This window comes from Pipistrellus kuhlii, unplaced genomic scaffold, assembly GCF_014108245.1.
Source record: "Pipistrellus kuhlii isolate mPipKuh1 unplaced genomic scaffold, mPipKuh1.p scaffold_m20_p_3, whole genome shotgun sequence".
Lineage (NCBI taxonomy): Eukaryota > Metazoa > Chordata > Mammalia > Chiroptera > Vespertilionidae > Pipistrellus > Pipistrellus kuhlii.
This window is the reverse complement of record NW_023425529.1, coordinates 121,459,247-121,485,645: the sequence shown is the minus strand read 5'-3', so window position 1 is coordinate 121,485,645 and position 26,399 is coordinate 121,459,247. Positions and strand designations below refer to the sequence as shown.

The following is a 26,399-nucleotide window of genomic DNA, read 5'->3' as shown; positions in this document are numbered from 1 at the left end:
CAAAAAAAAAAAAAGTGGATTTCTTCTCCTCCTCCCACCCTCCTCTGCAAACACTCCTAGGTCCAAACCTTTCTTGTTAGAACTAGTGGCAACGCAGGCATTTCATTTGGGGATCGCGCCTGTGCCTGCTCTGTAGCGCCGAATTCCTCTCTCCATTAACTCAGTTATAAACGCCGCCGGCTTGTTTTTTGTTTTTTGTTTAAATTATTATTCTAATTCTCTCTCAAACTCACAACCTGTGGACCGCGGCTCTGACCCGTGCAGCGCGGAGGGAGCTGCGGGCTCGAGCTCCGATGCCGGACCAGGTGACGCCTCGTCGCAGTCTTCAGAGGCCAGTGCCCCCACGCGGGCTCCTCCAGGGGGGTCAGGATTGACAGGCGCCCTGGGCAGGAGACCATGACCGCGCCCCTCTGCCCCTCGCCTCTCTGCACCCCTGTAGCTCCAGTTCCATCGGCCAGCCGGTGACTATTGGCTGAAGTTCCCCGGCGATTTGCATGAGCGGAGAGGGAGAGGGAGAGGGAGTGTCTTCCGCCGCCAGGAGCGCGCCCGCCGCAGCCTCCCGGGGAATGCGCGGCCGGCGGGGAGCGCGCCGCTCGCGGGCCCTGGCACAGAGCGGGCGCCCGGCGCCCTGGCACCCGCGCCCGGATATGGGGCGGCTCGGTCGTCCCGGCAGCTGCAGCACCAGCCGGAGGAGAAACCTGCCGGTAAGGGGGGCCCGGGGGCTGGGGCGCAGAGGCCCCGCCACAAGTTGCGGTACCGCGGGCAGTTCCCACGCCCGGAGGGTTTGCAAACCTTTTCCCTTCATCCAAACTTCGCGGGAAGGCTGGGCGGAGGGAGAGGGAGTTTGGGATCATGCATCTGCATTTTAGCAAGGAACAGGCAAGACCTTGGGGGTCGTGAGAGGAAGTTTCTGAGGCTGAAATGTAGGCGGGTGAGGTGGAGGGGCGGGGGATGGGGTGCGGGCTCCATCCTCTTCAGAGAGGGGGTCCGAGATCTGTCCCCGCTGCCGGCGTCTGGCTGGCTCTCCTGCGATTGGCACATTGTTTTCGCGCAATCGTTTTCCGCGTTTACTTCTTTTCCTCCCGGGGAGGGGGGGGGTCAGTCAGGGCTTCCCTACGTGATGTGATGGAGATCCAGATCTTTGGGATTGCATTGCAGATCCTTGCTGAAACGAATATGACTTCTTCTGGCGTAAAGTGTTTATTTAATGCGGGGGGTTGGGGGGGGGGGAGAGAAGGAGGGGTGTCCGAGCCCCGAAAGGGTTACTCTATTTTCCGTATTATTATTATCATGAAGGATAAGTGTTATTGCTGCTGTCGGTTTCATAATAAGGGATGCAACTCATTTCGCGTTCCGGGGGCTTTTCGCGTTATAAATATTTCTATGAAATAAATTGATAAAAGTGCCCACCTCTCAGTCCTCTCCACCAACAGCCCCCCTCCTCCGCCCCTCCCCCCCCCAGTCCCTCCCCTCCCCGGGTGGCTTCCCTGCCACCTTGCGCAGCCCAGAGCAGGTCCTCCCCGCGCCGCTGGTCCCCAGGGAGGCTCTGGGTTAGGGACCCCGGACATCCCCTGCGCGAGAGTGGGGATAGGCAGCGGGGGTAGAAAGTAAACAGGAGAAAAAAATATATAAGTTTTGGGGGAAAAAATAAGTTTAGATCTCTTCTTCGCAGCAAGTTTCCTCTTCAGCCCGCCCCAACCTGAGAGGGTTTGCCTCCAGGGATGGTGGTGAGGGCAGCCTGACCCGGGCCTTGGCTCTACCTTCTCTCTGGGTTAGAAGCCACCAGGCAGCCGGTGTGTAATGAGGATTCTCTCCTCCTTCCCCCACTTGCAGCCTCTGCTTCTGTGTCTCCTCTTCGTGGGACCCTTCCACTGCCTGGCCAGCTACAGCCGGGCCACGGAGCTCCTGTACAGCCTGAACGAGGGGCTGCCGGCCGGCGTGCTCATCGGCAGTCTGGCCGAGGACCTGCGCCTGGCGCCCCGCGCCCCGGGCCGGCCGGACCCGCAGCCCCCGCAGCGCGCCCCGCAGCCCGGCCCGCCGCTCTCCTTCAGCCTGGCCTCCCGCGGCCTCAGCGGCCAGTACGTGACCCTGGACAACCGCTCCGGGGAGCTGCACACGTCCGCCCGGGAGATCGACCGCGAGGCCCTGTGTCTGGAAGGAGGCGGCGGTGGAGGGGCTGCCGGGGGCGACAGCATCTCCATCGCCTCCTCCCCTTCTCCGGACTCCTGTCTGCTGCTGCTGGACGTGCTGGTCCTGCCTCAGGAATACTTTCGGTTCGTGAAGGTGAAGATCGCCATCCGGGACGTCAATGACAACGCCCCGCGGTTCCCCGTTTCCCAGATCTCGGTGTGGGTCCCGGAGAATGCACCTGTCAACACCCGCCTGGCCATCGAGCATCCCGCCATGGACCCCGATGTAGGCACGAACGGGGTGCAGACCTACCGCCTGCTGGACTACCACCGCATGTTCACCCTGGACGTGGAGGAAAATGAGAACGGGGAGCGCACGCCCTACCTCATTGTCATGGGCCTGCTGGACAGGGAGACCCAGGACCAGTATGTGAGCATCATCATAGCCGAGGACGGTGGCTCTCCGCCTCTGCTGGGCAGTGCCACCCTCACCATCGGCATAAGTGACATTAACGACAACTGCCCTCTGTTCGCAGACTCGCAGATCAACGTCACGGTGTACGGGAACGCCACGGTGGGCACACCGATCGCAGCCGTCCAGGCTGTGGATAGAGACTTGGGGACCAACGCCCAGATTACCTACTCTTACAGCCAGAAAGTTCCACAAGCATCCAAAGACTTGTTCCACCTGGATGAAACCAGCGGCGTCATTACACTTTCCAGCAAGATCGGGGGCAGTGTCCTGCAGACACACAGGCTCACCATCCTTGCTAACGGGCCAGGCTGCATCCCTGCTGTGATCACGGCCATGGTGTCCATTATCAAAGTCATTTTCAGACCGCCGGAAATCGTCCCTCGTTATATAGCCAACGAGGCAGACGGCATCGTGTACCTGAAAGAGCTGGAGCCTGTGAACACTCCGGTTGCTTTCTTCACCATCAGAGATCCAGAAGGTAAATACAAGGTGAACTGCCATCTGGATGGCGAAGGGCCGTTTAGGTTATCGCCCTACAAACCGTACAGGAACGAATATTTGCTGGAAACCACAAAGCTGATGGATTATGAGCTACAGCAGTTCTATGAGGTAGCTGTGGTGGCCTGGAATTCTGAGGGATTTCACGTCAAAAAGATTATTAAGGTTCAGCTTTTAGATGACAACGATAACGCTCCTGTTTTCCTCCAGCCCTTGATAGAGCTAACCATCGAAGAAAACAATGCGCCCCATGCCTTCTTGACGAAGTTGTACGCCACCGATGCTGACAGTGGTGAGAGAGGCCAAGTGTCCTATTTTCTGGGACACGATGCTCCATCCTATTTCTCCTTGGACAGTGTCACCGGAATTCTGACAGTTTCTACTCCGCTGGACCGAGAAGAGAAAGAGAAGTACAGGTACACAGTCAGAGCAGTTGACTGTGGGAAGCCACCCAGGGAATCGGTAGCCACTGTGGCTCTCACCGTGTTGGATAAAAATGACAACAGCCCTAGGTTCATCAACAAGGACTTCAGCTTCTTTGTGCCGGAGAACTTCCCAGGATACGGCGAGATCGGAGTAATTAGTGTAACTGATGCTGATGCTGGGCGGAATGGATGGGTTGCCCTGTCCGTGCTGAACCAGAGCGATATTTTTGTCATAGACACGGGAAAGGGCATGCTGAGAGCTAAGGTCTCTTTGGACAGGGAGCAGCAAAGCTCCTATACCTTGTGGGTGGAAGCTGTCGATGGAGGTGAGCCCGCCCTCTCCTCTACCGCAAAAATCACCATTCTCCTCCTTGATATCAATGACAACCCTCCGCTTGTCTTATTTCCTCAGTCTAATATGTCTTACCTGTTGGTTCTGCCTTCTACTCTCCCGGGTTCCCCGGTGACAGAGGTCTATGCTGTTGACAAAGACACGGGCATGAATGCTGTCATAGCCTACAGCATCATAGGGAGGAGAGGCCCTAGGCCCGAGTCCTTTAGGATTGACCCCAAAACTGGCAACATTACTTTGGAGGAGGCTCTGCTGCAGACAGATTACGGACTCCACCGTTTACTGGTGAAAGTGAGTGACCATGGTTACCCTGAGCCTCTCTATTCCACGGTCATGGTGAACCTATTTGTTAACGACACTGTCAGTAATGAGAGCTACATCGAGAGTCTTTTAAGAAAGGAGCCAGACATTAATATAGAGGAGAAAGAGCCACAGATCTCGATAGAACCCACTCATAGGAAAGTCGAATCTGTGTCCTGCATGCCCACCTTAGTAGCCCTGTCTGTAATAAGCTTGGGTTCCATCACACTGGTAACAGGGATGGGCGTATACATCTGCTTAAGGAGAGGGAAAAAGCACCCCAGGGAAGATGAAAGTTTGGAAGTACAAATTCCACTAAAAGGAAAAATCGACTTGTACATGAGAGAGAGGAAACCGATGGATATTTCTAATATTTGATACTTCATTGTGGAATAACACAGATGTTTTAATAGACATTGGATAGTCTTCACCACCTAAACAAGGTGGTATGGATGAGTTCCAATGAAGAACTACTAATTTATAACTTGTACTATATTGTAAATAGCGGTTTACAGGTTTTTAAATTCAAAATCAGAGGTTATAAAATGTGTACAGCATTTTTAATGAAAATTAGTACTAACTGCTATAGAACTATTATAAAAAAATATTGGCTATGCCTTGCAGGTTTCATACATCAAGAAAATGCTTGATAAAATCTGGGAGTAAGGTAAGAAAATGACACATTGCATTTTTTGTCTACAAAATCTTTTAACCACAAGAGGGCAACAGCTGCTCCTTTGCAGAGAACTGTTTTGGGTTACTATTCATGACAGTTGTTGTACATCAAATTAATGAGAGAGTATATTTTAAATATATTTGTTTATGATATTTAACAAATAGAAAATTAAAATAAGTTGAATTTTACCCCACTTAAATGTATGATAAGAGAAGAAATGTATTTGTAAACAGAACATTTATCTTACACGTATGTCATGCGTCGTTTGAAAGAGAAGGCATTACAAAGAAGTGCAATCTTTTTTTTTTTTAGCTAGAATAAAAACATTGCCATATGTATTAAAAATTTGACCTGCTGAAGACTATTTCACTTTCTGTGTACTCAAACTGCTATCTGTTTGCTTTACAGCTGAACTTGCTATTATTACAGGGGGAAAGATACATATGTCCTTCCTTACAGAAAATATAACTAGAAATTGTGCCCAAGAAAAACAGCCAGAGCAAGAAATATTTTCAATCCTTAGTTGCTTCATAGCTGTTCACCACATTTTGGTGCTTTCAAAACTTGTGAGCAGTACTTCATACTTGGGTTATATATTAAATATTTATATGCTTAAACTTATCCATCACGTAAGAAACTTTTAAAAAAATCATATTAAAGCAGGATTATTCTAGAAGCTGGTGTAGACTACTGGTTATAGTTGGGTCTTTTATATGAAAGTTATACTTCTCTTTTTGTTGTTGTTAGGTTTGTTGACTACCATTTCTGGCTTCCTTTCCTTGCCTTTGGATTAAGTCCAAGAGTATTTGTAAGCCCAGCAGCAGAGTTCTTTGATAATGTAGCTTTTGCTGAATCCTTGCAATGAAGCAAACTGATTCATCAGTAACTGATCACTTTTATTGTGTGAGCTGAAAATTTTATTTTTTATGAGAACTATAACAAAATTATCTGTATAAATAAATAATGTGTTAGCTTAAATTGGATCATCTTGCTTTTTGGCATCCCATGTCTGTACTGTACCAAAAGTGTTTATATGTCTGCAAATTAAAAGTTTATATTTTCATAATTTCTTTCTCATTTTTACCATTTTCTATTTGGCTTGTTCTTTCACTGAAGTGCCTGTTATTGGCATTTGTTTGCTTCTAGAGGTAAATGTTGGTATACTGTAAATATTCTGTGATGCTTAAGTTTACATTAAACTAATTCATTACTCAATTAAACATTGGATAAATTATTAAGTATGTGTGTAGTAATAGACATACACACACACACACACACACATATATATATATATACATATATATAAAGATAGAAAGAGAATATGCCTATACGTTTGCTAGAAGTTCATATGATAATTTACACCCAAGTATGTACAAATACATATTAATTTAATGAGTTAGTACCAATGATAAACATTTATTTTACTACATATAACAGTCCTGTTAGCTTTATTACAATAGTTTTCAATAAATTTTAAAATAAAAAGATATTGTAAAAAATAATTTGAATGCAAACACCTAAAAACTTTCAAATTTGTATCAACCTCATTTTTCTTGTTTTCTTCAATTTTACAATGTGAATAAAATGTAAGCATATGAGGCAGTAATATTTGTTATGAAAAGGGAGTATATTTTTATTAGAAACTTATTTTGTATAAGAGACACATGAACTAAGAAACTAAGATCATTGATCCCTAAAATTTTTCACTTATAATTGATGTCTAACTATTGAGGAAACCATTCTCTACCAGTCTTTTCTTTTTTTTTTTTTTCTTTCTTCTTATCTTATTTATCTTTTTTCTTTCTTTCTTTTTTTTTTTTAAAGAAGGAGCTACATATGAAACAAGGAGCACCATTAATTAAAAAAAAAAAAATCTCTACAAGTGCAATGATTTAACCATCAGTAAAAAAACAAACAACATAAAACCAAGATATTTTTTCATATCTAAATTTGGAGAAGGTTCATATGTTTTGGGGTAAGGACTTTATCTCTAGCATGAGAAACACCTGTAACTTAATAAAAAGATGTATTTCTGAAAAACTTGTGCCCAGATTTTCTTTACAAAAACATTTTATTCACATTAAAAACATTTATAACAAGGGAAGTTAAAGTAAATTAAGCTCAGAGATAATAGCTTCTTTTTACTAATACCTTGTGCTAGAACAGTTGCCAAAATGTATGCTAATCATGTCAATGTTGTTTGTTGAACTGGCATGAAAATAAACGTTCCATTCATTAAATAACCTAATCTCCATTTAACAGTTTGAGAACCAGGAATCCTCTTTGCCCAATTTAATGAAGAAGAGATTGCTCTGATCTTTGCACTGCCAAATGCATTCTTAAACCATAGAGAAAATTGTTCATTAATTTGGGTTGGGAAATTTAAAACTAACATAGCAATTTCAGCTCCAGGGAAAAAACAATTTACATTATTTGGCTCTTTAGGGTAGATTCCTTGACCCCCCCCCCCCTTTTTTTTTTAAATTAAAATATGTTTTTGTTGTGTGTGTGTGTGTGTGTGTGTGTGTGTATGTGTGTGTGTTTTGTCAGTTATACTTCTATCAGTGGTGGTTTAAAAGAAAACTAAAAAAACAAATGCTTCTTTTAAAATAGTTTTATAGTATTGGTATGTTTAAAAAAAAAAATCCAAATCCTTTGTGTTTTGGGAACTCTCCATGTGTTGTATAAAAACACCATTTATGATCTTGTTATGAAATGACATCACTGAAGCAGTATTAGGGATGGCGTATGAAGTTGGCTTGATGACAGTAAAATCTCTCTTAAAGATTCTAATTTGTGCTCCTGGAAAATATCTCAGCAGTCGACTCCTGTTAAAGCAGCCTATCCTCTGGAGACTTAGGTCCAATCTCTCCTCAGTGCGGTGAGGGGTGAGGACTCAGGGGAGTCTTGACCTTTGGCAGACAATGAAGAATATAATGAAAGGACAGCCTGAGCACAGTTCACTGGGCAGCCTCTGCTTGTGAAAGCCAGAGCCCAGACACCTAAGCATTTTCTTTCCTGTAGATTTGCTTACTGTAGGAAAGTAGTCAATTGCTCACAATTATTTTGCTGATTTGTGTAATTTCCGCCTATCAATATGCCTTAATAGTGTGGGGGATCAATAAGTATTTATTGAAAGAGACTGTCTTTCATTCATTTATGTAAAGCAGAAAAAATAATCAATTAAAAAGTTGGTAGTGCAACCCGGCCTGCGTGTCTCAGTGGTTGAGTGTTGACCTATGAACCAGAAGGTCAGTGTTTGATTCTGGTCAAGGGCATATGCCCAGGTTGTGGGCTTGATCCTCAGTGGGGGACATATAGGAGGCAGCAGATCAGTGATTCCCTTTCATCATTGATGTTTCTATCTCTCTCTCCCTCTCCCTTCCTCTCTGAAATCAATAAAAAAAATATTTAAAAGAAAAGTTGATAGTTCCAGAGCAAAAAGACCCATCTTGTATTTTCTAGTTATTTCTATTTCTGATTTTTAAACTTTATATTTCAGATGCTGTATACATAAATACATACAGTCTATAATCATTTTTAAATGACACTCATCCTATATAATAAAAGCCTAGTATGAAAATTGACCCCTCCACTGGGAGTTCAACGAGAACTTCAACCACAGGACAGGGCCAGTCAGCCAACAGCCCACTGCCCCTCCCTCCAGCTGGCGCGGCCTGATTGGCCTGATTGGGACGGGCCTCGCAGACACCACCTGTGCTCGAATTCATATACCAGGCCTCTAGTTGTATATAATTGCTTTAAAAATGGTAGCATGGTCCTAACTGGTTTGGTTCAGTGGATAGAGCGTCGGCCTGTGGACTGAAGGGTGCCGGGTTCGATTCTGGTCAAGAACATGTACCTTGGTTGTGGGCATATACCCAGTGCAAGGTGTGCAGGAGACAGCTTATCTATGTTTCTCTTTCATAATGTTTCTAACACTCTATACCTCTCCCTTCCTCTCTGTAAAAAATTAATGAAATATATATATTTTTTAAAATGGTAGCATGTTTTTCTTTGATAAACTCCTAAACTGGGAATCTATTCCTTTGAGATGTAAAACAAAAATGGATAAACCTTAAAAATAATTTTAAATATGTTTTCATTGATTTTAGAGAGAGAAAGGAAGGGAAAGGGAGAGAAACTGATAGGCTGCCTCCTGCATGCCCCCTACCAGGGACCACAACCTGGGCTTGTGCCCTGTCTGGGAGCTGAACCAGCACCTCTTGGTGCACAGGACAACACTCAACCAACTGAGTAACAATAGTCAGGGCTGAATGAATTTTAAAGACTTAACCCACTAATACCAAGAAGTAAGAATACTGCAAAAATTAAAAAAGAAATAATTTAGTCATTCCTTCTATGCATGTTTGTTTTAGTACTCTAATTACCAGGGGTGTGACGGAGAAGAAGACAGAACCCCTGGATGAATTTAGATTATGGTGTAAAAGGTCGATGAGAAAACCTTCTTATTTCAAAACATTGTGTAAGATAAATACCTATTGCCAGAATGCATTGTAAGAAGGACCTAACCCAGTCCTGGGAAGTGTTGAAGAAAGCTTTCCAAAGGAGGTAATTTCTAAGTTGGGCCCTTTTAGAGGAGGTAATGTTTAAACTGAGTAGATGAGAGAGTAAGGAAGAGAAAATAGTGTGCAAGGCTCCTGTAAAAGTATCATGATAAAAGAACCACAAATGTTATTAGTCTTGGTTGATAGGATAAACAGAATGAAAGATAATGTTGAGAGAGCTTGGAGATACAAGCGTAATGCAAACGATAAAGGGATTCATATCATACTTGGAGTTTGAAGTTTTATCCCACGGGTGATGGAAATTTTAAGGATTTTGATCAGGGATTTTTTTTTTTAACCCACTTTGGCCATGTGTAGAGTTTGTATTGAAGAAGAATCTGGAGACTTGTTAGAAGGCAGTAGTGACACTTTAAGTGAAAGATGGAGCCTTAAATCAGGGAACATGAAAGTGATGCATTATAGTATGAAATATGGTGGGTAAATATTTTATAACTAATAAACTTTGTATACTAATAGAGTTAAACCACATGTGATAAACCAGAAAATGTATAATTTTCTTATTTCCTTTCAAGCCTATTTTACATATTTGAAAAGGGCAGGAGACTCATTTACCCAACATTACATCAGCAATGAAAGCATAGGAGCCATAACTCCCTTTTTAATGTTGGGTTTTATGATCCAGATGGAATTTCAAAGACATTAATTTACCCAGTTTATTTCATACTTATGACTGTCAATTCTACTCAATTTAATAAACATTACTGTCGGCTCATGTGGTAGATATTCCAACATGAGGTTGACTGCATCAAGAATATTATATTTAAGGCATTTCTTGCTTGTAGTTGCACTAAAAGATTCCACCTGCAGATAAGTTGAAAATTGAAGAAAAATGATTTTAAAAAAAAAATCCAGTGTACAACATAAGATGTAAATATAATTTCACCTGTTGTGTGATTATCAAGAAAGAATGACATATCGTGCAGGTAATTAATTCTAAGCAATATCCAGGAAATATGGGTAGTTAGGGCAAAGAAGTATATAGGCCTTGAGATCAAATATCACTTTTAATTTTAAAAGTCCTTTATTATATTTTATGCCTCATTTTGCAAAAAGTAATTAGAATGATTTACAGTCATGATAGGGTGACAAGTGTGCTTTAGAGCCTTGGTACTCAATGTGTGGTTGGCAGAAAGATAGCAGCAACAACATCTGGTTGCTTGTTGAACATGAAGAATCTAAGGCCCAACCCAGGTCTATTAAACCAGAATCTGTATTTAATAAGATCCCCAATTCATTTGTTTGTAAATTAAAAGTTGATAAAGATGCATTTGGAGCATTGCCTCACAAGCTTGCCTGCATGTTGAAATAACCTGCAGAGTTAAAACAGGTTCCTCTCCCTAACTGAATTGCCGTGGAGTATAGGATGGGAGATAGGATCTTTATGAACTGCCCCAGGAAATTTGAATGTGCAGCAAAGTTTTAGGATCACCACTTTAGAGTTCCGTTATTCCTGTAACTTGCCATGTTTACTTGGTACACTAACACACAGTTAATTTGGGATTTGTTTTATTGCTGGCATTCCCCTCCCAAATTACTCTCAAATAGGATACTACTTCCAATCCTTTCTGAAGACTGAACTCATAAGCTAATATCAATCAGGTAGCTTTTAAGCCCATCATCATGAGAATATTGTCTTCCTCACCAAGGGCAGGCAAAGTAATTAGAACGATACTATAATAGAATGTTTACCTTTTGGAAGTTTTAGTCTAGGACAGGTGATGGAATAAGCCTAATGAGCACACTACCCCCCCCCCCCTCATAGTTCTAGAATCTAGAAACCTAGAAAAATGTCTGGTATATAGCAGAGACTTGATAACATTGTTTGCTCAATTCATAAATAGGAGTATGCACTAACGGCAGGGATTCTTTGCACATAAATTAGAGTGGTATGTACTTTAAAGAAAACTATTATATCATCACTATATTAGTAAAGCAACATAGCAGAGGCAAAGCTGGAACTGAGCCTGGGAATAGTTCTCTGAGGAGGGTGTGCAGGAGCACAGTTTTGATCTGCCCCATCCTCTCACATGCCCTTAGTGCTCTGATAGAGAGTAGGACATGCCTAAGAGGGCACATAGGAGAGAGTGAGTAGCAGACTTATAACATCATGGCCACTGGAGCAAAAGATATAATTTTTCATGAGGCTTTTTCCCCCCCAGACTCTGTCAACCCTGTTCCAACTACCAATTTGAAAGTTGTTTACTAAGGAGGAAGATTATAAAATATAAAAGGAAAAATATAGAAAAGCATATACAAGGCATGAGAATTTGAAGTAAACAAAAATGAAATTGCTAGCAATTTTAATTGTTGGGAATGAAAGATGTGCTGATGAGAATCGTACTACTTATCCTCCCATTTTATATGACTGAAAAGAAACAGTAAAAGACTGCCTACTTGGATGAAGTAAAAAAGGACTAACAACATCCAACAATCTAGAAACAAACAAAGAAAAAGACACTGTATTTATATCCTGGATCTTCCAATTACTGGTGTTAAAATCTTGGGGAAACTTCATAAATATATATATAAGTTACATTTCTCCAGAAGTACACAGGAAATAACCCTAGGGTTATTCTGAGAAATTATGATCATGTAAGTAGAGTGGGTAGCACTATGCCTTATGCTTGGTAGCCATTAATTCAAATATAAGTTTTATTCTCACTTCCCTTTTGTTTTCTCCACATTATTTAAAGCATGATACATCAAGGACATACAAATTTCTGGAACCAATTTCTGTGTCATCAGAGCCTAGCACTAAATGTTTGTTGAGATAACAGATAAAGGTAGTGGGTATTATTTTGGATTTCAGTTCTTTTGAGTGAGGGAAGGAGGGAAACTTATGCAGACATATGAAAATTGATTCATAAATTAACCTGTTAAAATTTATCATTAAGCATCTACTATGTAGCATTTACAGAGATATTTTTAAAAATGTGCAATTGGAAATAGTCTTTGTAGCTCAGAGTTTAGCTAAGGACACTAAAAAGAGTGAGATTTAATGGGATAAATGTCTTAATTGGGGATGAATAAAGCCAAGTGAATCAATTCAAGCATTTGGTTTACATTCTTTTGTATGCAGCTGGTTTCATTTTCAAAATTATTAATAATCTCAAGGCTGAGTACATTTATTTCAGTGCGTCCACACATATTGTCACAGCAGAACAATCAGGAAAGGCAAGCTGGAAGATTAGGGGAGTTTGGGCTATAGAGTCATCATCTGTTCCTTGGTTTACAGAATTTTTCTTTCTTTTCCCTGCCTTCTGCTTCCTAATATGTCCAAATGGTTCTCTCATTCATTTTCCTGTCCCTCACAACAGAGATAGAATTCCAGTAATAAATACCACCTTTATTTGGCTCCTTTCTTTCTAACCTGCTAACCTATTATTTTTATAAAAATGTAGAATTTGTCAATTACCCATCCTACCTGTCATACTGCTTGAGGTAGACACATTGATATATTGTATTTTAAGATTAGAAGTTGTCACAATATAGTAAATGTGCTGAGACAACCACCCTTTGCTAACCAAAACTAGGAATGGACACAGAAGACTATAGCTAGAGCCTGATTTGTGAAAATATATACAAAGAAATTATCTTTTAATAGAATTGCATTATATTGATAATTACAAAGATATATAATTTCAGGGAGTTTAAGCTTCTGGAAAATAAAAACAAGTAGATTGTTGATTCAAGTACAAACTGGGAAATATGAGGGCTATTGGCCAATTAGTATATATTTTAAAACTAGTGGCTCGGTGTACAAAATTCATGCACTTGTGCAGGGGTGAGAGATCCCTCAGCCTGGCCTGCACCCATGACCCTTTAGGTGACATTTTAGGCCTGATGTCCACTGAGAGTTGGACATCCCTCTCACAATCTGGGACTGCTCCTAACTGCTCACCTGCCTGATGGTCTAATGACCCCTAACCATTTGCATGCCTGCCTCATCGCCCCTAACCACTCTGTCTGCCTGCTTCATCACCCCACCACCGCCACTCCCAAGCACTGAAAGATCCTCCCCACTCACACCCATTGATGTTGTGGAGCTATTGGGGCCAGCGCCATCAGTGGGTGTGAGCAGTGGCTGCTGCCCTGATTGCCTCTCAGGAGCAGAGGGAGGTGGGAAAGCTCTCAAGGGCAATCTGGGCCAGCAGCTGCCACTCACAACTGCTGATGGCCGAGTGATTGTCACTGGCAGCAAGTGCAAGAGGTAGTTGCCATCCCCAATCACCCCTCAGTAGCAGGAGGAAATGGAAAAGCCCTGAGGGGCAATTGGAGCTTGTACCCACTTTATTGTTAGAGCAGGTGCGAGCACCAGGAAGGACCGCAGTGTGTAGGAGCAAAGAATTTTCAGTAACCACTAAAGGCTTGTCCCAATGACAGCAACCAGCACCCTGCCTTGGTCTGGCACCCTCAGTCACCTGCTCCACCATCCTGCTGCAGCCAACTCCCACCATGTTCTGCACTCTGCCACCTGTTGCTGACACCTGTCATATTCTGCGTGCATCCTCTCGTGGTCAGTGCAAGGCCCATTTGGCTTAATGGAGAGAGCATTGGCCTGTGGACTGAAGGTTCCCAGGTTCCATTCTAGCCAAGGGCACATGTCTGGGTTGTGGGCTCAATCCCCAGGAGGGAGTGCACAGGAGGCAGCCGATCAATGATTCTCTCTCTCATCCTTGATGTTTCTATCTCTCTCTCCTTCTCACTTCCTATCTGAAATCACTAAAGAAATATATATATTTTTAAAAAGAAAATAATTTCAAAAGTGTGTGCAAGCATACTTGCTGCAGAGTTTAATAGCAATGGTAAAATAACCCAACTACATTTACATTAATATATAATTGGTTAAATAAATTATGACAAACATAGTAGAGCCTAGATAATATATGTCTGTAATAATAAAAACCATAGCAAATTTTTGTCTCCCTAAAATTACCAGAGTTACCTTGTTTTTCTTGTGCGTTAATTCATTACAATCCTTACAAAGGTTCGCCATTTATTCAGATCAGGTTTCTTAAACTGGTATGTGCATATCTAAAATATGTATAGAAAACAGAAAGTAAAGTGAGAAAGAGCAGTAGAGGGGACACATTATGAAGACATTTATAGTCATCCACAGTTTAGTCATAAAATGAACATGCATTCTGTGATCCAGTATATGGGGATGCTTTACTTTAGCACTGTTGGTGACTATGTATTGTTTTCTCTGTGGTAACAGCCTGTCTGAGGATCAGGCTAACAGAAGAAAGAGAAAAGAGGGAAAGGGGAGGGAGGAGGAGGAAAAGAAGGGAGGAGAAAGAAAAAAAGAAAGAAAGAAAGGAAGGAAGGAAGGAAGGAAGGAAGGAAGGAAGGAAGAAAGAAAGAAAGAAAGAAAGAAAGAAAGAAAGAAAGAAAGAAAGAAAGAAAGAAAGAAAGAAAGAAAGAAAGGAGAAAAAGAAAAAGAACAGATCACTCCTGCACCTTTAAAATTCTCCCTGTGCTTGAAACATCTATCTGTGCTTGAAACTGGAGATTTTACATTGTGTGAACAATAAATCCACTCTGCTGTGTTTTTGTTTTTTCCCTTCAAACCATTTTAAATTGTCACCCTGACAATTATATTTTCTAAGTCTTGACTAATGCTGTATTGCAAAAACTGGTTGTAGTTCTCTAAGCATATCTCTGCACTGGCCACATGCTGGCATTTCCACTTACATGCCCTTTCCTCCCTTATCCACCTGGACAACATCTACTGTCCGTTAAGTATTAGCTCAAGTGTCATGTCTTCTGGAAAGCTCGCCCTCAAGAGCTCATTTTATTCGACTTTCAGGGCATTTTGCATTATCTATACACATAGAAATGAACCAAAAATCCTGTGGATCATAACTATTCTTCTGCAAAATTTTCTTATTAATAAAATATAAGTTCCTTATTGGAAAGAGCATTATGAAAAAAGGGGGAAATTTTAGAGTTATTTTTTCCATATCTGTTAATAGATAGATCAGAGAGCGATCATTCAATATTTGGCTTTCTAGACCAATGAAGCTAGTTCCTAACAACAGATGAGATTTTACTCTTTCAATGATCCTCTTTATACTTTTATTTGATTCAATTTACACTCTATAGGAGGAATCATCTGTGTCTAACATGTTGCATGTCCATATTTTTGCTCAGAAATCGATGAGGTGAAACTTTTCTCATTAGCTTCTTCTTTGCCCAGAAATTTATTGGTCAGCTTAAATTATTAATAACTTCAGATGCTGTGGCCTCTGCTATCAATGTAGACCATGAAAATATATAATACTAAGTAAAAATAAATTGCAAATATCTATGGAATTATGGATACAGGAATATAATTTGTCCCTTTTATTTAACTGTAGAAAAATTTAGAATCTTGAGTCAGAAGCCCTTGATTCAAAATTGTCTTTTGCCATCTATAGCTATCAGTATTGTGATCTTGACCAAATTAGCTTTCAGCATATCAGTTTCCTGTTCATAAAATATAGGTAACAATACAAAGTTTAAATAATATTAAAAGAAAAGAAGGTGGGTGGGAATGATTTGTATTTTCTAAAATGCCAGATTGATCTAGCAGCCAGAAAGGCACTGTGGCCTCAACAAGAGGAGTTTCAGTGGAGAGGTGGGTGTAAAGGCAAAGTTGCAGTAGAATTGGGAGCTAATAGAAATTGAATAATGGAAGACCATCCCCTTAAAGAATTTGACTTTGAGAAAACAGAAATATATAGGGAAAAGTTGAAGAAGGATCTGTTGTTGGAGGAAGTTTTCTTTCCCCCTGCCTCCTGTGAAGAATATTGTACACAGTGGAATCAATAGGGAAGGAGATTTGGAGGGAGGAAAGAGAAAGGAATCAATAGAGGAGATTTGGAGGGAGGAAAGAAAAAGGAATCAATAGCTCAAGTCTAATATAAATCAGGAGATGTTATTTGAAGAAGAGGTAGAGGTTCTGGCCATAGTCAGGAGGAAAGATGTTTCATTGTAATAAGGAAGTGACCAAAGATGACTGCAATTATAGATGGATAAAATTATAGAGTTGGTTAAAGGAATTTAAGGGAATAATAACCCCTTCTCTCTGTAAAATAAAAAGAAGTAGAAAGATTAATTCATCTGTTGAGAATTAAAGGGAAGTGGGAGACTTAGAAATCTGAGGATAGTGGATGATGTCTAAAATAACTACTTTCAAGAAAAGGGTAAAGAAGCTGATTACAGAAAAGAAACTAATGGGTGCTTTGACCATGGATTTGCATGATTTCATGATTTTACAAATCACTGCATATATGCACAGAGTCAGGCTTGAAAAAAGTCGTCATGAATTCAAACCACACTGAGATTTTGCCAGATAGGAATAATGAAAACAGGTCAAAGGAGATGAAGATAATAGGAATATGGGGCTGAAACTGGTAAAACATTGAAATTTAGGGAAGACATAAACTAATTTTGATAAAGAAAGAGCTATTATAAATTAAAGAATTGCATAGATTTAAAATACATACATAATTAGGTATAAAAATTTATTTAAATAAAATTAGTAGGACAGAAGATTATGGTCAGACAAAACAATTTTTAAAATTATTTTAGAAGTGGAACAGTTCTGACTGGCTGCCTGGTTCAAAGTGTGACCATGGAAGGGAGGTTTAAACAGTGGAGGTGAGAGGGTCACTGGACATAAGAGATGAAATACTAGAGTATTTACTAGATTACGTACATGGATGATAAAGTAGATAAGAATACAAGGACTATACCATATCTTTGGTAAATAAGTGGGAAGAATGAGTTACTTTGAGGCTGACAGTGACAAACAAGAATACGAGAGAATGGAAATGTTTCTTTCTAAAACATTATTTGTGGCATGGAAAAATAAAACTTACCAAAAAAAAAAAAAATCCCCACTGTTTCTTAATATTTATTCATTTACTCACTGCCCCAAATGAGAAAAAAAAAAAAAAAAAAACACAGACCTATATATTTTCTGGTGAATCTTAAAATATTTTTTTAAAGTCTACCCTGGTTATTTATTTTTGCTCAGTGGTTAGATCTTTGGTCTGCAAACCAAAGAGTCTTGGGTTTGATTCCCAGTCAAAGACATGTACCTTAGTACCAGGTTTGATCACTGGCCCTGGGAGGTAACCAATTGATGTGTCTCTCACCTCTCTCTCTTTCTCTCTTTCTCTCTCTCTCTCTCTCTCCTCACTCCCTCCCTTCCACTGTCTAAATAAAAAAAAAGAATAAATAAATAAATAAATGAAAAAATATCCTTGGGTGATGATTAAAAATAAATGAAATAAAAATAAATCATTTGTCAATTCTTAACATCAAAACACTCATTTAAACCAAATCTTTTTTTCATTAATCTTAGTTTCTACTCTTCTGTACCCATAAATTGAATGGGTGTTTATCTAAATTATCTGAAAATTCCTGCCTTTGTTTTCACAGTTTCAAAAGTAATATAAATTTTATCTCATTATATCAATGTCTACTTTAAAATTCTATTATGTGAATGCCCTGAATCTTTAAGTAGCAGGCATTTCCACAGGAGATTGGAGGGATGACAGTTATTGCCAGCATTATAAAGAGGCCACTTGGTATCTCTTGACCTTGAGCCACGAGGCATGGGGAATTAGAGAATTAACTGGGCTTTTGGGCAGCAATGCCCTCCGGAAAGATCCATTTTTCTGCTTTGTTCAGGAAATGAAAACAAGAGTAAAAGAAGTGTGTGAAGATGTTAGCTGAGTGTGGCAGAATAACAGCCAAAGACATTAATCATACAATCTGTTCTCTCCTAGCCCATAACCACTGAAATTCAGAGTGCACAGCCCAGGACTACCATTCATCCCAGATAGAAATAGTTGAATAGAAGCCAGGGAGAAAAGACACCACATTTTCCTTTTCTAGGTCCAAAAGCCTAGTCTTCAGCTACGAGGCAGAAAGTCCACATGTGCAGGCCAAAGTAGTTTTTTCCCTGAAATCTCTGAACTAGAACACTTCTAGATTTGTTAGGAAAGAGAGGGTTTTGCAAAGAAGAGGTTATGTGTTAGAGTTATTTGTGTACGTGGTAGGAGGTTGTGGAGGAGTAGTGGTGATGTACATTCACTGCCTCCACTTCCCAGTCTGGAATCGACCTAAAAGTTTGGAGTCCAAGAGTAGATATAACCTGAACTTCTACTCCTGGGTTCAGCAGAGGCAGAAGCACAAAGCCTGGTGCTGAAGCATAGAAGTCAGTATGGAGATGTGTGGCCCTCGAAGGCGTGTGATGCCTCCAGATTTCTCATGCAGTCTGAGTCTGTAGAGGGGAGTGGTGTCTGAAAGCTCTCTTTGGGAGAAACCTGTGGGGCTTGCCCGGAGATGATTTTCACAATACAATCTGGACCTCTCCACCGGAAATATTGTAAAAATATAACTGACATATTAGTGGATCATTGGAAATACAAGGTGAATGGGAATGAAATCGTATACTTTAATTTCATTCCAGTCACCATTCTGTGCCATGCATAAGACTTTAGATGTTTTCTATTCTGAAGAATCTAGAGATTCCTATCTCCACAATGACCTTCTAGTAACAGGTGCAAGTGGAAGAACCTATAAACTAATTAACTTCAGTCTGGAAGGGCAAGGAGAAAACTTCAAAAATATGTTTTACATTATAAACTTTGATGTAAACTGTAATGACACAATAAAAATTAATAATTTTTTGTATTTGAATTTTCAATTGAATTATTTTTTTAATTTAATAAATCCAGATTTTTGTTTTAATTTCAAAAGATTTTCTTTTTTTTTTTTCATTCTTAACAGAAAAGTACTTCAAATTTGTAGAAACTCATCAGAGAATGTTAGATGCCTTGATGGGTGAAAAAAGGTAAAGAAATTAACCAAAGCACATACATGCATAGCCCGTGGACACACACAATGGTGTGGTGCTAGCCAAAGGGAGGGGGCGTGGAGCCTGGGTGGAAGTGAGAAAACTGGGGAAGAGGAATAGGGGCCATTTATAATAGTCTCAATAATAAATAAAAGCAAATGAGTAAATAAAATTTAGAACAAAAAAGAAAACAATTTAGAGGACTCATGGGTACATTTTTTTTTTTTTTTTCCTAAATACTATCTAGAAATATTTTCTTCAATTAGAAAATTAAACTAGTATTTAATACCTTTACATTAAAACTTTAAAAAACTTGTTTTCCTTCAGTTTTTACATTAATTTCAAAAATCTTACTAGTCTGGCAATTTTCTGTCACTTTTAAAGGATCTGTGAAAAGTGGTCTCATTTACAAACTTAGAAAGAAAACACTAAATCCTACTATAGTATGAGATAGTGTTTTTTTTATCATGTTAAGAAGTAACATCACATTTCCAATTTAATGTCTATTTTTCTAGAATATATTTTGAATATTAGCAAATACGTTTTGGCATCATATTTTTAAAAGTCTATCAATACACTTTTTTATTTTTCTTGAATATGGTGTTGATTTGCAGGTGTATGGGTTAGGATTCTGCACTAACATTCATAAGTAATATAATCTATAATAATAAAAGCATAATATGCAAATTGACCAAACAGCTGAACAGATGAAAGACCATCTGTACAACCTTCTGATGACCTTCCAGATGAAGCTGGGGCTTCAAGAGGCGAGCCCCCTGCACAAATTTCATGCATTGGGCCTCTAATATACACTAGAGATTAATTATTCTTTTATATTTTTTAAGGTTTGTTTTTTTTTTCTTTTACTGTTTCTTTTAAATATTTCACAAATTCCAGGACATGCTAAAATTATGAAATAAAGCATTGCATGTATTTTATGCTTTGAAACAAATAGGATTGAACTTACAAAAGGTTGAGTAGATGCATCTCATACTTTAGTTTAGGGAACAAACAGTCTAGAAACATTTGGCCAAAGTCTGCATGTAGGAGTCACATGTCTATCAAACACTTGTGAGCATCTCTTTAATAAACATGGTGATGGATTGCCGAAACCGGTTTGGCTCAGTGGTAGAGCATCGTTCTGTGGACTGAAAGGTCCCAGGTTCTGTTCCGGTCAGGGGCTTGTACCTTGGTTGCAGGCACATCCCCGGTGGGGGATGTGCAAGAGGCAGCTGGTCAATATTTCTCTCTCATCGACGTTTCTAGCTCTCTATCTGTCTCCCTTCCTTTCTGTAAAAAATCAATAAAATATATTAAAAAAAACAAAAACAAAAACACATGGTGATGGATTTCAAATCAAAGTCTAACACCTAGGATCCTTATTCAACTACACTTCCTGTAGCAGCAAGTGCAAAATCATGACCACCCTAAACCATTTAAAAAAGTTACTCTATATACTTCATCTGTAAAATAGAATGAAAATAAAAACTTATTTCTAGATTTGTTCTCAGGATTAAACAGTGCATGACAAAAATAAAAAATAAAAAAAATAAAAAATAAAAAGCACCTTGGCACAAAATAACTGCTATAAAAGCGTTTATTAAAATAAAATAAAGTAAAAATATGCAAACCGTTTCTAGAACTGCTCCCTAGATAACTCTATTTAAAGCACAATGTCCTCTTCACTCACATGGAGAGCAGAACTCACAGTCTCCTGTTTGCAAGTTTAAACCTATTTTGAAGGAAAGCAGCGCCCCTGGCTCTCCAGAGAAGTGGTTGCCATGTGAACTTTAATGCAGCATGCTTTTGTAGGGATATGCTTTCTGTTTTCTTGAATTTTGGAGGAAGCCTATGCTTGTCCAGTATTACAGCAACATAGACGGTAGGATGTGTTCTGGGAAAGATTGATGTGATTCTCTAACATAAGTTTTCGCAGTAGTCCTCAGACTGGATTAAAAGAGGATGTTATATAGAAAATGCACATACACACACACAATCAGCATACAGATGAAGGTGTATTGGCAGTGGCAGGAGACCAACTGGGAGATATAGCCTCCATTTGAGCCAGAATAGAGGCAGTGCTGACATACTTATGGAGAATCTGATGCCTCTTTGACACAAATAGGCCCCAGTGGTGAGTCTCTACATGAGCTGAGTTTGTTCTCACTTTCACAGAAGTCTGTCAGTGTCTTTGCAATTGAATTTAGAGAATTCAAAAGTAATTGTGCATTTCATCATATGTCTCTTAAACAGCATATATTGCATTGAGTTTTGGTCTTTTCATTAGCAGTAACATTTTAAAAAAAGATATTTTATTGATTTTTTACAAAGAGGAAGAGAGAGGGATAGACAGTTAGAAACATCGATGAGAGAGAATCATCCATCAGCGGTCTCTTGCACACTCCCCACTGGGGATGTGCCCGTAACCAAGATACATGCCCTTGACTGGAATCAAACCTGGGACCTTTCAGTCCATAGGCCAAAGCTCTATCCACTGAGCCAAACTGGTTTTGGCAATTAGCAGTAACATTTTATACAAAAGATCATTTTAATGTGTCTATAATTATTTTATAATCATAGATTAAATAAATGGCAATGTATTTGAGATCTAAAATAAAATATTGTTCCTGCTTACTTTTCAATTAATCAAAAATAAATAATTTTTCTCATTTTACATGAAATAGAATTAGTTCCTTTTCATTAAACTATTATTATAAAGATACTTAATATTTAATAACTAGAGGTCTGGTGTATGAAACTAATGCACTTGTGAGTGGAAGGGTGTCACTCCGTCTTGCCTGTGCCTTCTTACAGTCTGGGAGCCCTCTGGGGACATCCAACTGAAGGCTTAAGTGAGCCAAAGCTATCAGTTGGACATCCTTAGAACTGCTGCGAAGGCCGGAGAGGCTCCCATCAATGCCACTGCACTCACCAGCCATGAGCCCAGCTTCTGGCTGAGGGGTGCACCTCCTGTGGGAGCGCACTGACCACCAGGGGGCAGCTCCTGCATTGAGTGTCTGCCCCCTGATGATCAGTATGCATCATAGCGACCAGTCATTCTGCTCTGCCATTTGGTCAATTTGTTTATTAGCCTTTTATTACATAGGATATCACTTTAGAAATCTGACTTTTAATTATTTTAATGTCAGTCACCCTCATTTCTCAAGGTAACTGGTCACTTACTTTGGCTTTTTAAAAATATATTTTATAGACTTTTTTATATAGAGAGGAAGGGAGAGGAAAAGAGAATTATAAACATCTATGAGAGAGAAACATCAATCAGATGCATCCTTCACACCTCCTACTGGGGATATACCCACAACCAAGGTACATGCCATTGACTGGAATTGAACCTGGGACCCTTCAGTCTGCAGACCAATGCTCTATCCACTGAGCCAAACTGGTTAGGGCTACTTTGGCTTTTAATAAAAGACTTTCTACTGAACTTAGGAAGAGAGGTAGAAAATTGATGTTTTAAAGGTTTTTCTTGTATTTTAATGATTAGAATATTTATTATCGGAATCATTTTACCTGTTCATATTTGGATTTATCTGTAAGAGATAAAGAGCAAACATATTTTAAATATTAAGCCCAGGATCTGTATCTTTGGGTCTTATGGCAGATGCTTATATCACAGAGCTGTATTCAGCTCTGATCGTGTCAGTAATCATTTATAACAGTATCTCTTCTATCATTTTAAATAATGTCAACATTTTACTCTTTTGATGGTTTTATGTTTATAATAACTCCTAAAATTGACCTTGTAGTTTTATTTTTTTCCTACATGGTACTATGACTTAATGGATTTGAGGTTTATTTCTCCACCCTTTAAATTGCTTTTGAAAAATATCCAACTTACTTTTAGAACAAACACATATTTTTTCCAGTTTTATTAAGATATAAGTAGCTTACAATGTTGTATAAGTTTAAGGAGTATAAGCTGATGTGATTAGTTAACCAATCTATCACCTCACATAATTACCGTGAGTGTGTGAGAGATGAGAACATTTGAGATCTACTAACTTACATTGAAGTGTATAATACATTGTTGCTAATTATAGGCACCATGATGTGTATTAGATATCCAGAACTTACTTATCTGATAAGAGGTGTCTATACACTTTTATCAACATCTCCAAATTTCTCCTATTCCTTCAGCCATTCTACGCCCTATTTCTATGAATTGTACTTTTTAACAGTCCACATATACCACAATTGTATACTCTATTCCACATACAAGTGATATCACATTATTTGACGTTCTCTGTCTGACATATTTTACTTATCATAATACCCTCAAGTCTCATACATGCTGAAGCAAAGGAAAGATTTACATATTTTTTATGACTAAATTTACATATACAGACACCTAGGTTGATAGACACATAAGTTGTTGCCATATTTTGGCTGTAGTGAATAATGCTACGATGAATATGGTGATGTGAATTACCTTTCCAAGATAGTGATTTCATTTTCTTTGGATCTATATCAGCAGTGGGATTGCTGGATTATACAGTAGTTCTATTTTTAATTTTCTGAGAAGCCTCCATACTGTTTTCCAGAGCTATACTAATTTACATGCCTGTCAACATTGCAAAAGGATTCATTTTTGACCACATCCTCTTACCTTTTTTACAATAGCCATTATAACAGATGTGAGGTGATAGCTCCTTCTGGTTTTTCTTCTTGTTGATGGTTTCCTTTGTTGTGCTGAAGCACTTGGATGATAAGAGCAGAAATACAATACAAGAGGTTGAAAGTTGGAGGGGACGAAAATTAGTTTATTTTTTAAAATATGTTTTAAGTGTATAATAGGATAGACCAAAATTTGGGTCAGTAACGCAATCTAAAATATTGGGCTAGAAATACTTATCTATAATAATAAAAGCATAATATGCTAATTAGACTGGATGTCTTTCTGGACGACCTTCAGTGAAGCTGGAGCTGCGAGGGCCAAGACAGCTGCCTCAGCGGACAAGGGCCAAGGCAGAGAGGCAGCCGAGGCAGGTGGGGGCCAAGCTCTTTGCACAAATTTCATGGATCAGGCCTCTGGTATGTAAGTAATCTGTATATAAGTGGTAGTTGATGCAGTCCCCTTGTTTATTTGTGCTTTTTGTTGACTAATGTCAAGGCAATGTTCCCTATGTCTTTTCTAGGAGTTTTATAATTTCAGGTATATTTACACATTAAATTCATTTCAAGGTAATTTTGTGAGTAGCTTAAAGTAACAATCCAGTTCACTTCTTTTATATGTGAATGTCCAGTTATGCCACCTCTTTATTGAAGAGGCAATTCTTCCCTGCATTGAGTATTCTTGGATCCCCTGTCAAATGTAAATTGATTGAATATGTGAGAATTTATTTCTAAGCTCTCAATTCTGTTCTATCTGTCCACAGGTCTCCCTGAATGCCAGTACAATAATATTCTGGTGACCATTTATAATATAACAGTATATTTCATTTTAATTTTGTATTCTTCAATTTTTTTTATCAGTGTCTTATATCTTTCAGTGTACAGATATTTCATCTACGTGGCTAAATTTATTCTTAAGTATTTTATTGATTTTAATATTATTGCAAATGGCATTATTTTTTATTTATATTTCAGATAGTTCATTGTTAGCTTATGAAAAGATGTTTTCTATTTTGTCAGTTTATTTTGTTCATTAGATTCATATATGAGATCTTATGTTATTTGTCTATCTTTCACTTAGCATAATAACCTCCAGATCCATCAATGTCATTGCAAAGTGTAAGATTTCCTTCTTTTTTTTTTACTGCCACGCAGTATTCCACAGTATAAATCTATCACAGCTTCTTTATCCACTCATCTATTGATGGGCACTTATGCTGTTTCCAGATCTTAGCTATTACAAGTTATGCTGCTATGAATACAGGGATGTATATATTCTTTCTGATTGGTGTTTAGGAATTCTTAGAAGTAGGGTCGCTGGGTCAAAAGGCAGTTCCATTTTTAACCTTTTGAGGAAATTCCATACTGCTGTTTTCCACAGTGGTTGCATGAGCCTGCATTTTCACTAACACTGCAGGGCTTCCTTTTCTCTGCACCCTCACCAGCAATTGTTTGTTGATTTATTGATGGTAACCATTCTGGCAGGATACCTTATTGTAGTCTTCATTTGCATCTCTCTGATATTTAGTGAATTTGAGCATTTTTTTCATATGTCTATTGGCTATCTGTATGTCTTCTTCAGAGAAGTGTCTATTTAGGTCCTCTGCCAATTTTTAATTAGATTCTTTGTCTTTCTGGTGTTGAGTTATATAAGTTTTTTATATAATTTGGTAATTTTTAAAAAATATATTTTATTGATTTTTTACAGAGAGGGAGAGAGAGGGATAGAGAGTTAGAAACATTGATGAGAGAGAATCATTGATCAGCTGCCTCTTGCACAGCCCCTACTGGGATGTGCCCATAACCAAGGTACATGCCCTTGCAGGATTTGAACCTGGGACCTTTCAGTCCGTAGGACAATGCTCTGTCTACTGAGCCAAACCAGTTTTGGCTGTAATTTGGAAATTAACCCCTTATAAGATGTATTATTGGTAACCTTTTCTTTTTATTTTGTTGATTTTTGTTGTTATTGTTTGTTTTTTTGCTATGCAAAAGCTTTTAAGTCTGACATACTTTCCTTTGTTTATTTTTTCCTTTGTTTTCCTTGCCCTGGGAGATATATCAGTAAAACTATTGCTACTCAACATGTCTGAGATTTTATTGCCTATGGTTTTGTGACTTATATTTAAGTATTTTTATTCATTTGATTTTATTCTTGTGTATGGTGTAAGTTGGTGGTCTAGTTTCATTTTTTTATGTACTTGTCCAATTTTCCCAATACCATTTATTAAAGAGACACTTTTTACTCCATTGTATACCACTATATGCTCTTTCCTCCTTTGTCAAATATTAATTTTCCATAAAGTCTTGGGTTGATTTGTGTACTCTCTGTTCTGTTCCAAAGATCTATGTGTCTTTTCTTGTGCCATTATCAGGCTATTTTGATTACAATGTTTTGATTATAGTATAGTTTGATATCTTGTATTGTTGACCCTCTTTAACTTTGTTCTTTTTTTCCTCAAGATTGCTG

General features: G+C 39.1%; 1 protein-coding gene across 1 annotated transcript; it reads left to right on the top strand.

Moving 5' to 3' along the window:
- Window positions 1-256: 256 nt before the first annotated feature.
- On the top strand, window positions 257-5,921 carry PCDH20 (protocadherin 20). Its single transcript, XM_036457943.2, has 2 exons — window positions 257-704; window positions 1,834-5,921. The coding sequence occupies exons 1-2, from the start codon at window positions 495-497 to the stop codon at window positions 4,555-4,557; spliced, it is 2,934 nt and encodes a 977-aa protein (XP_036313836.2). The 5' UTR covers window positions 257-494; the 3' UTR covers window positions 4,558-5,921.
- Window positions 5,922-26,399: the final 20,478 nt, after the last annotated feature.

Excerpts from the sequence above, each read along its gene's own strand:
- PCDH20 (XM_036457943.2), top strand. The coding sequence starts at position 495 with ATGAGCGGAGAGGGAGAGGGAGAGGGAGTGTCTTCCGCCGCCAGGAGC. Across the intron at positions 705-1,833 it reads GCCGGAGGAGAAACCTGCCG|CCTCTGCTTCTGTGTCTCCT; the intron begins GTAAGGGGGGCC and ends CCCCACTTGCAG.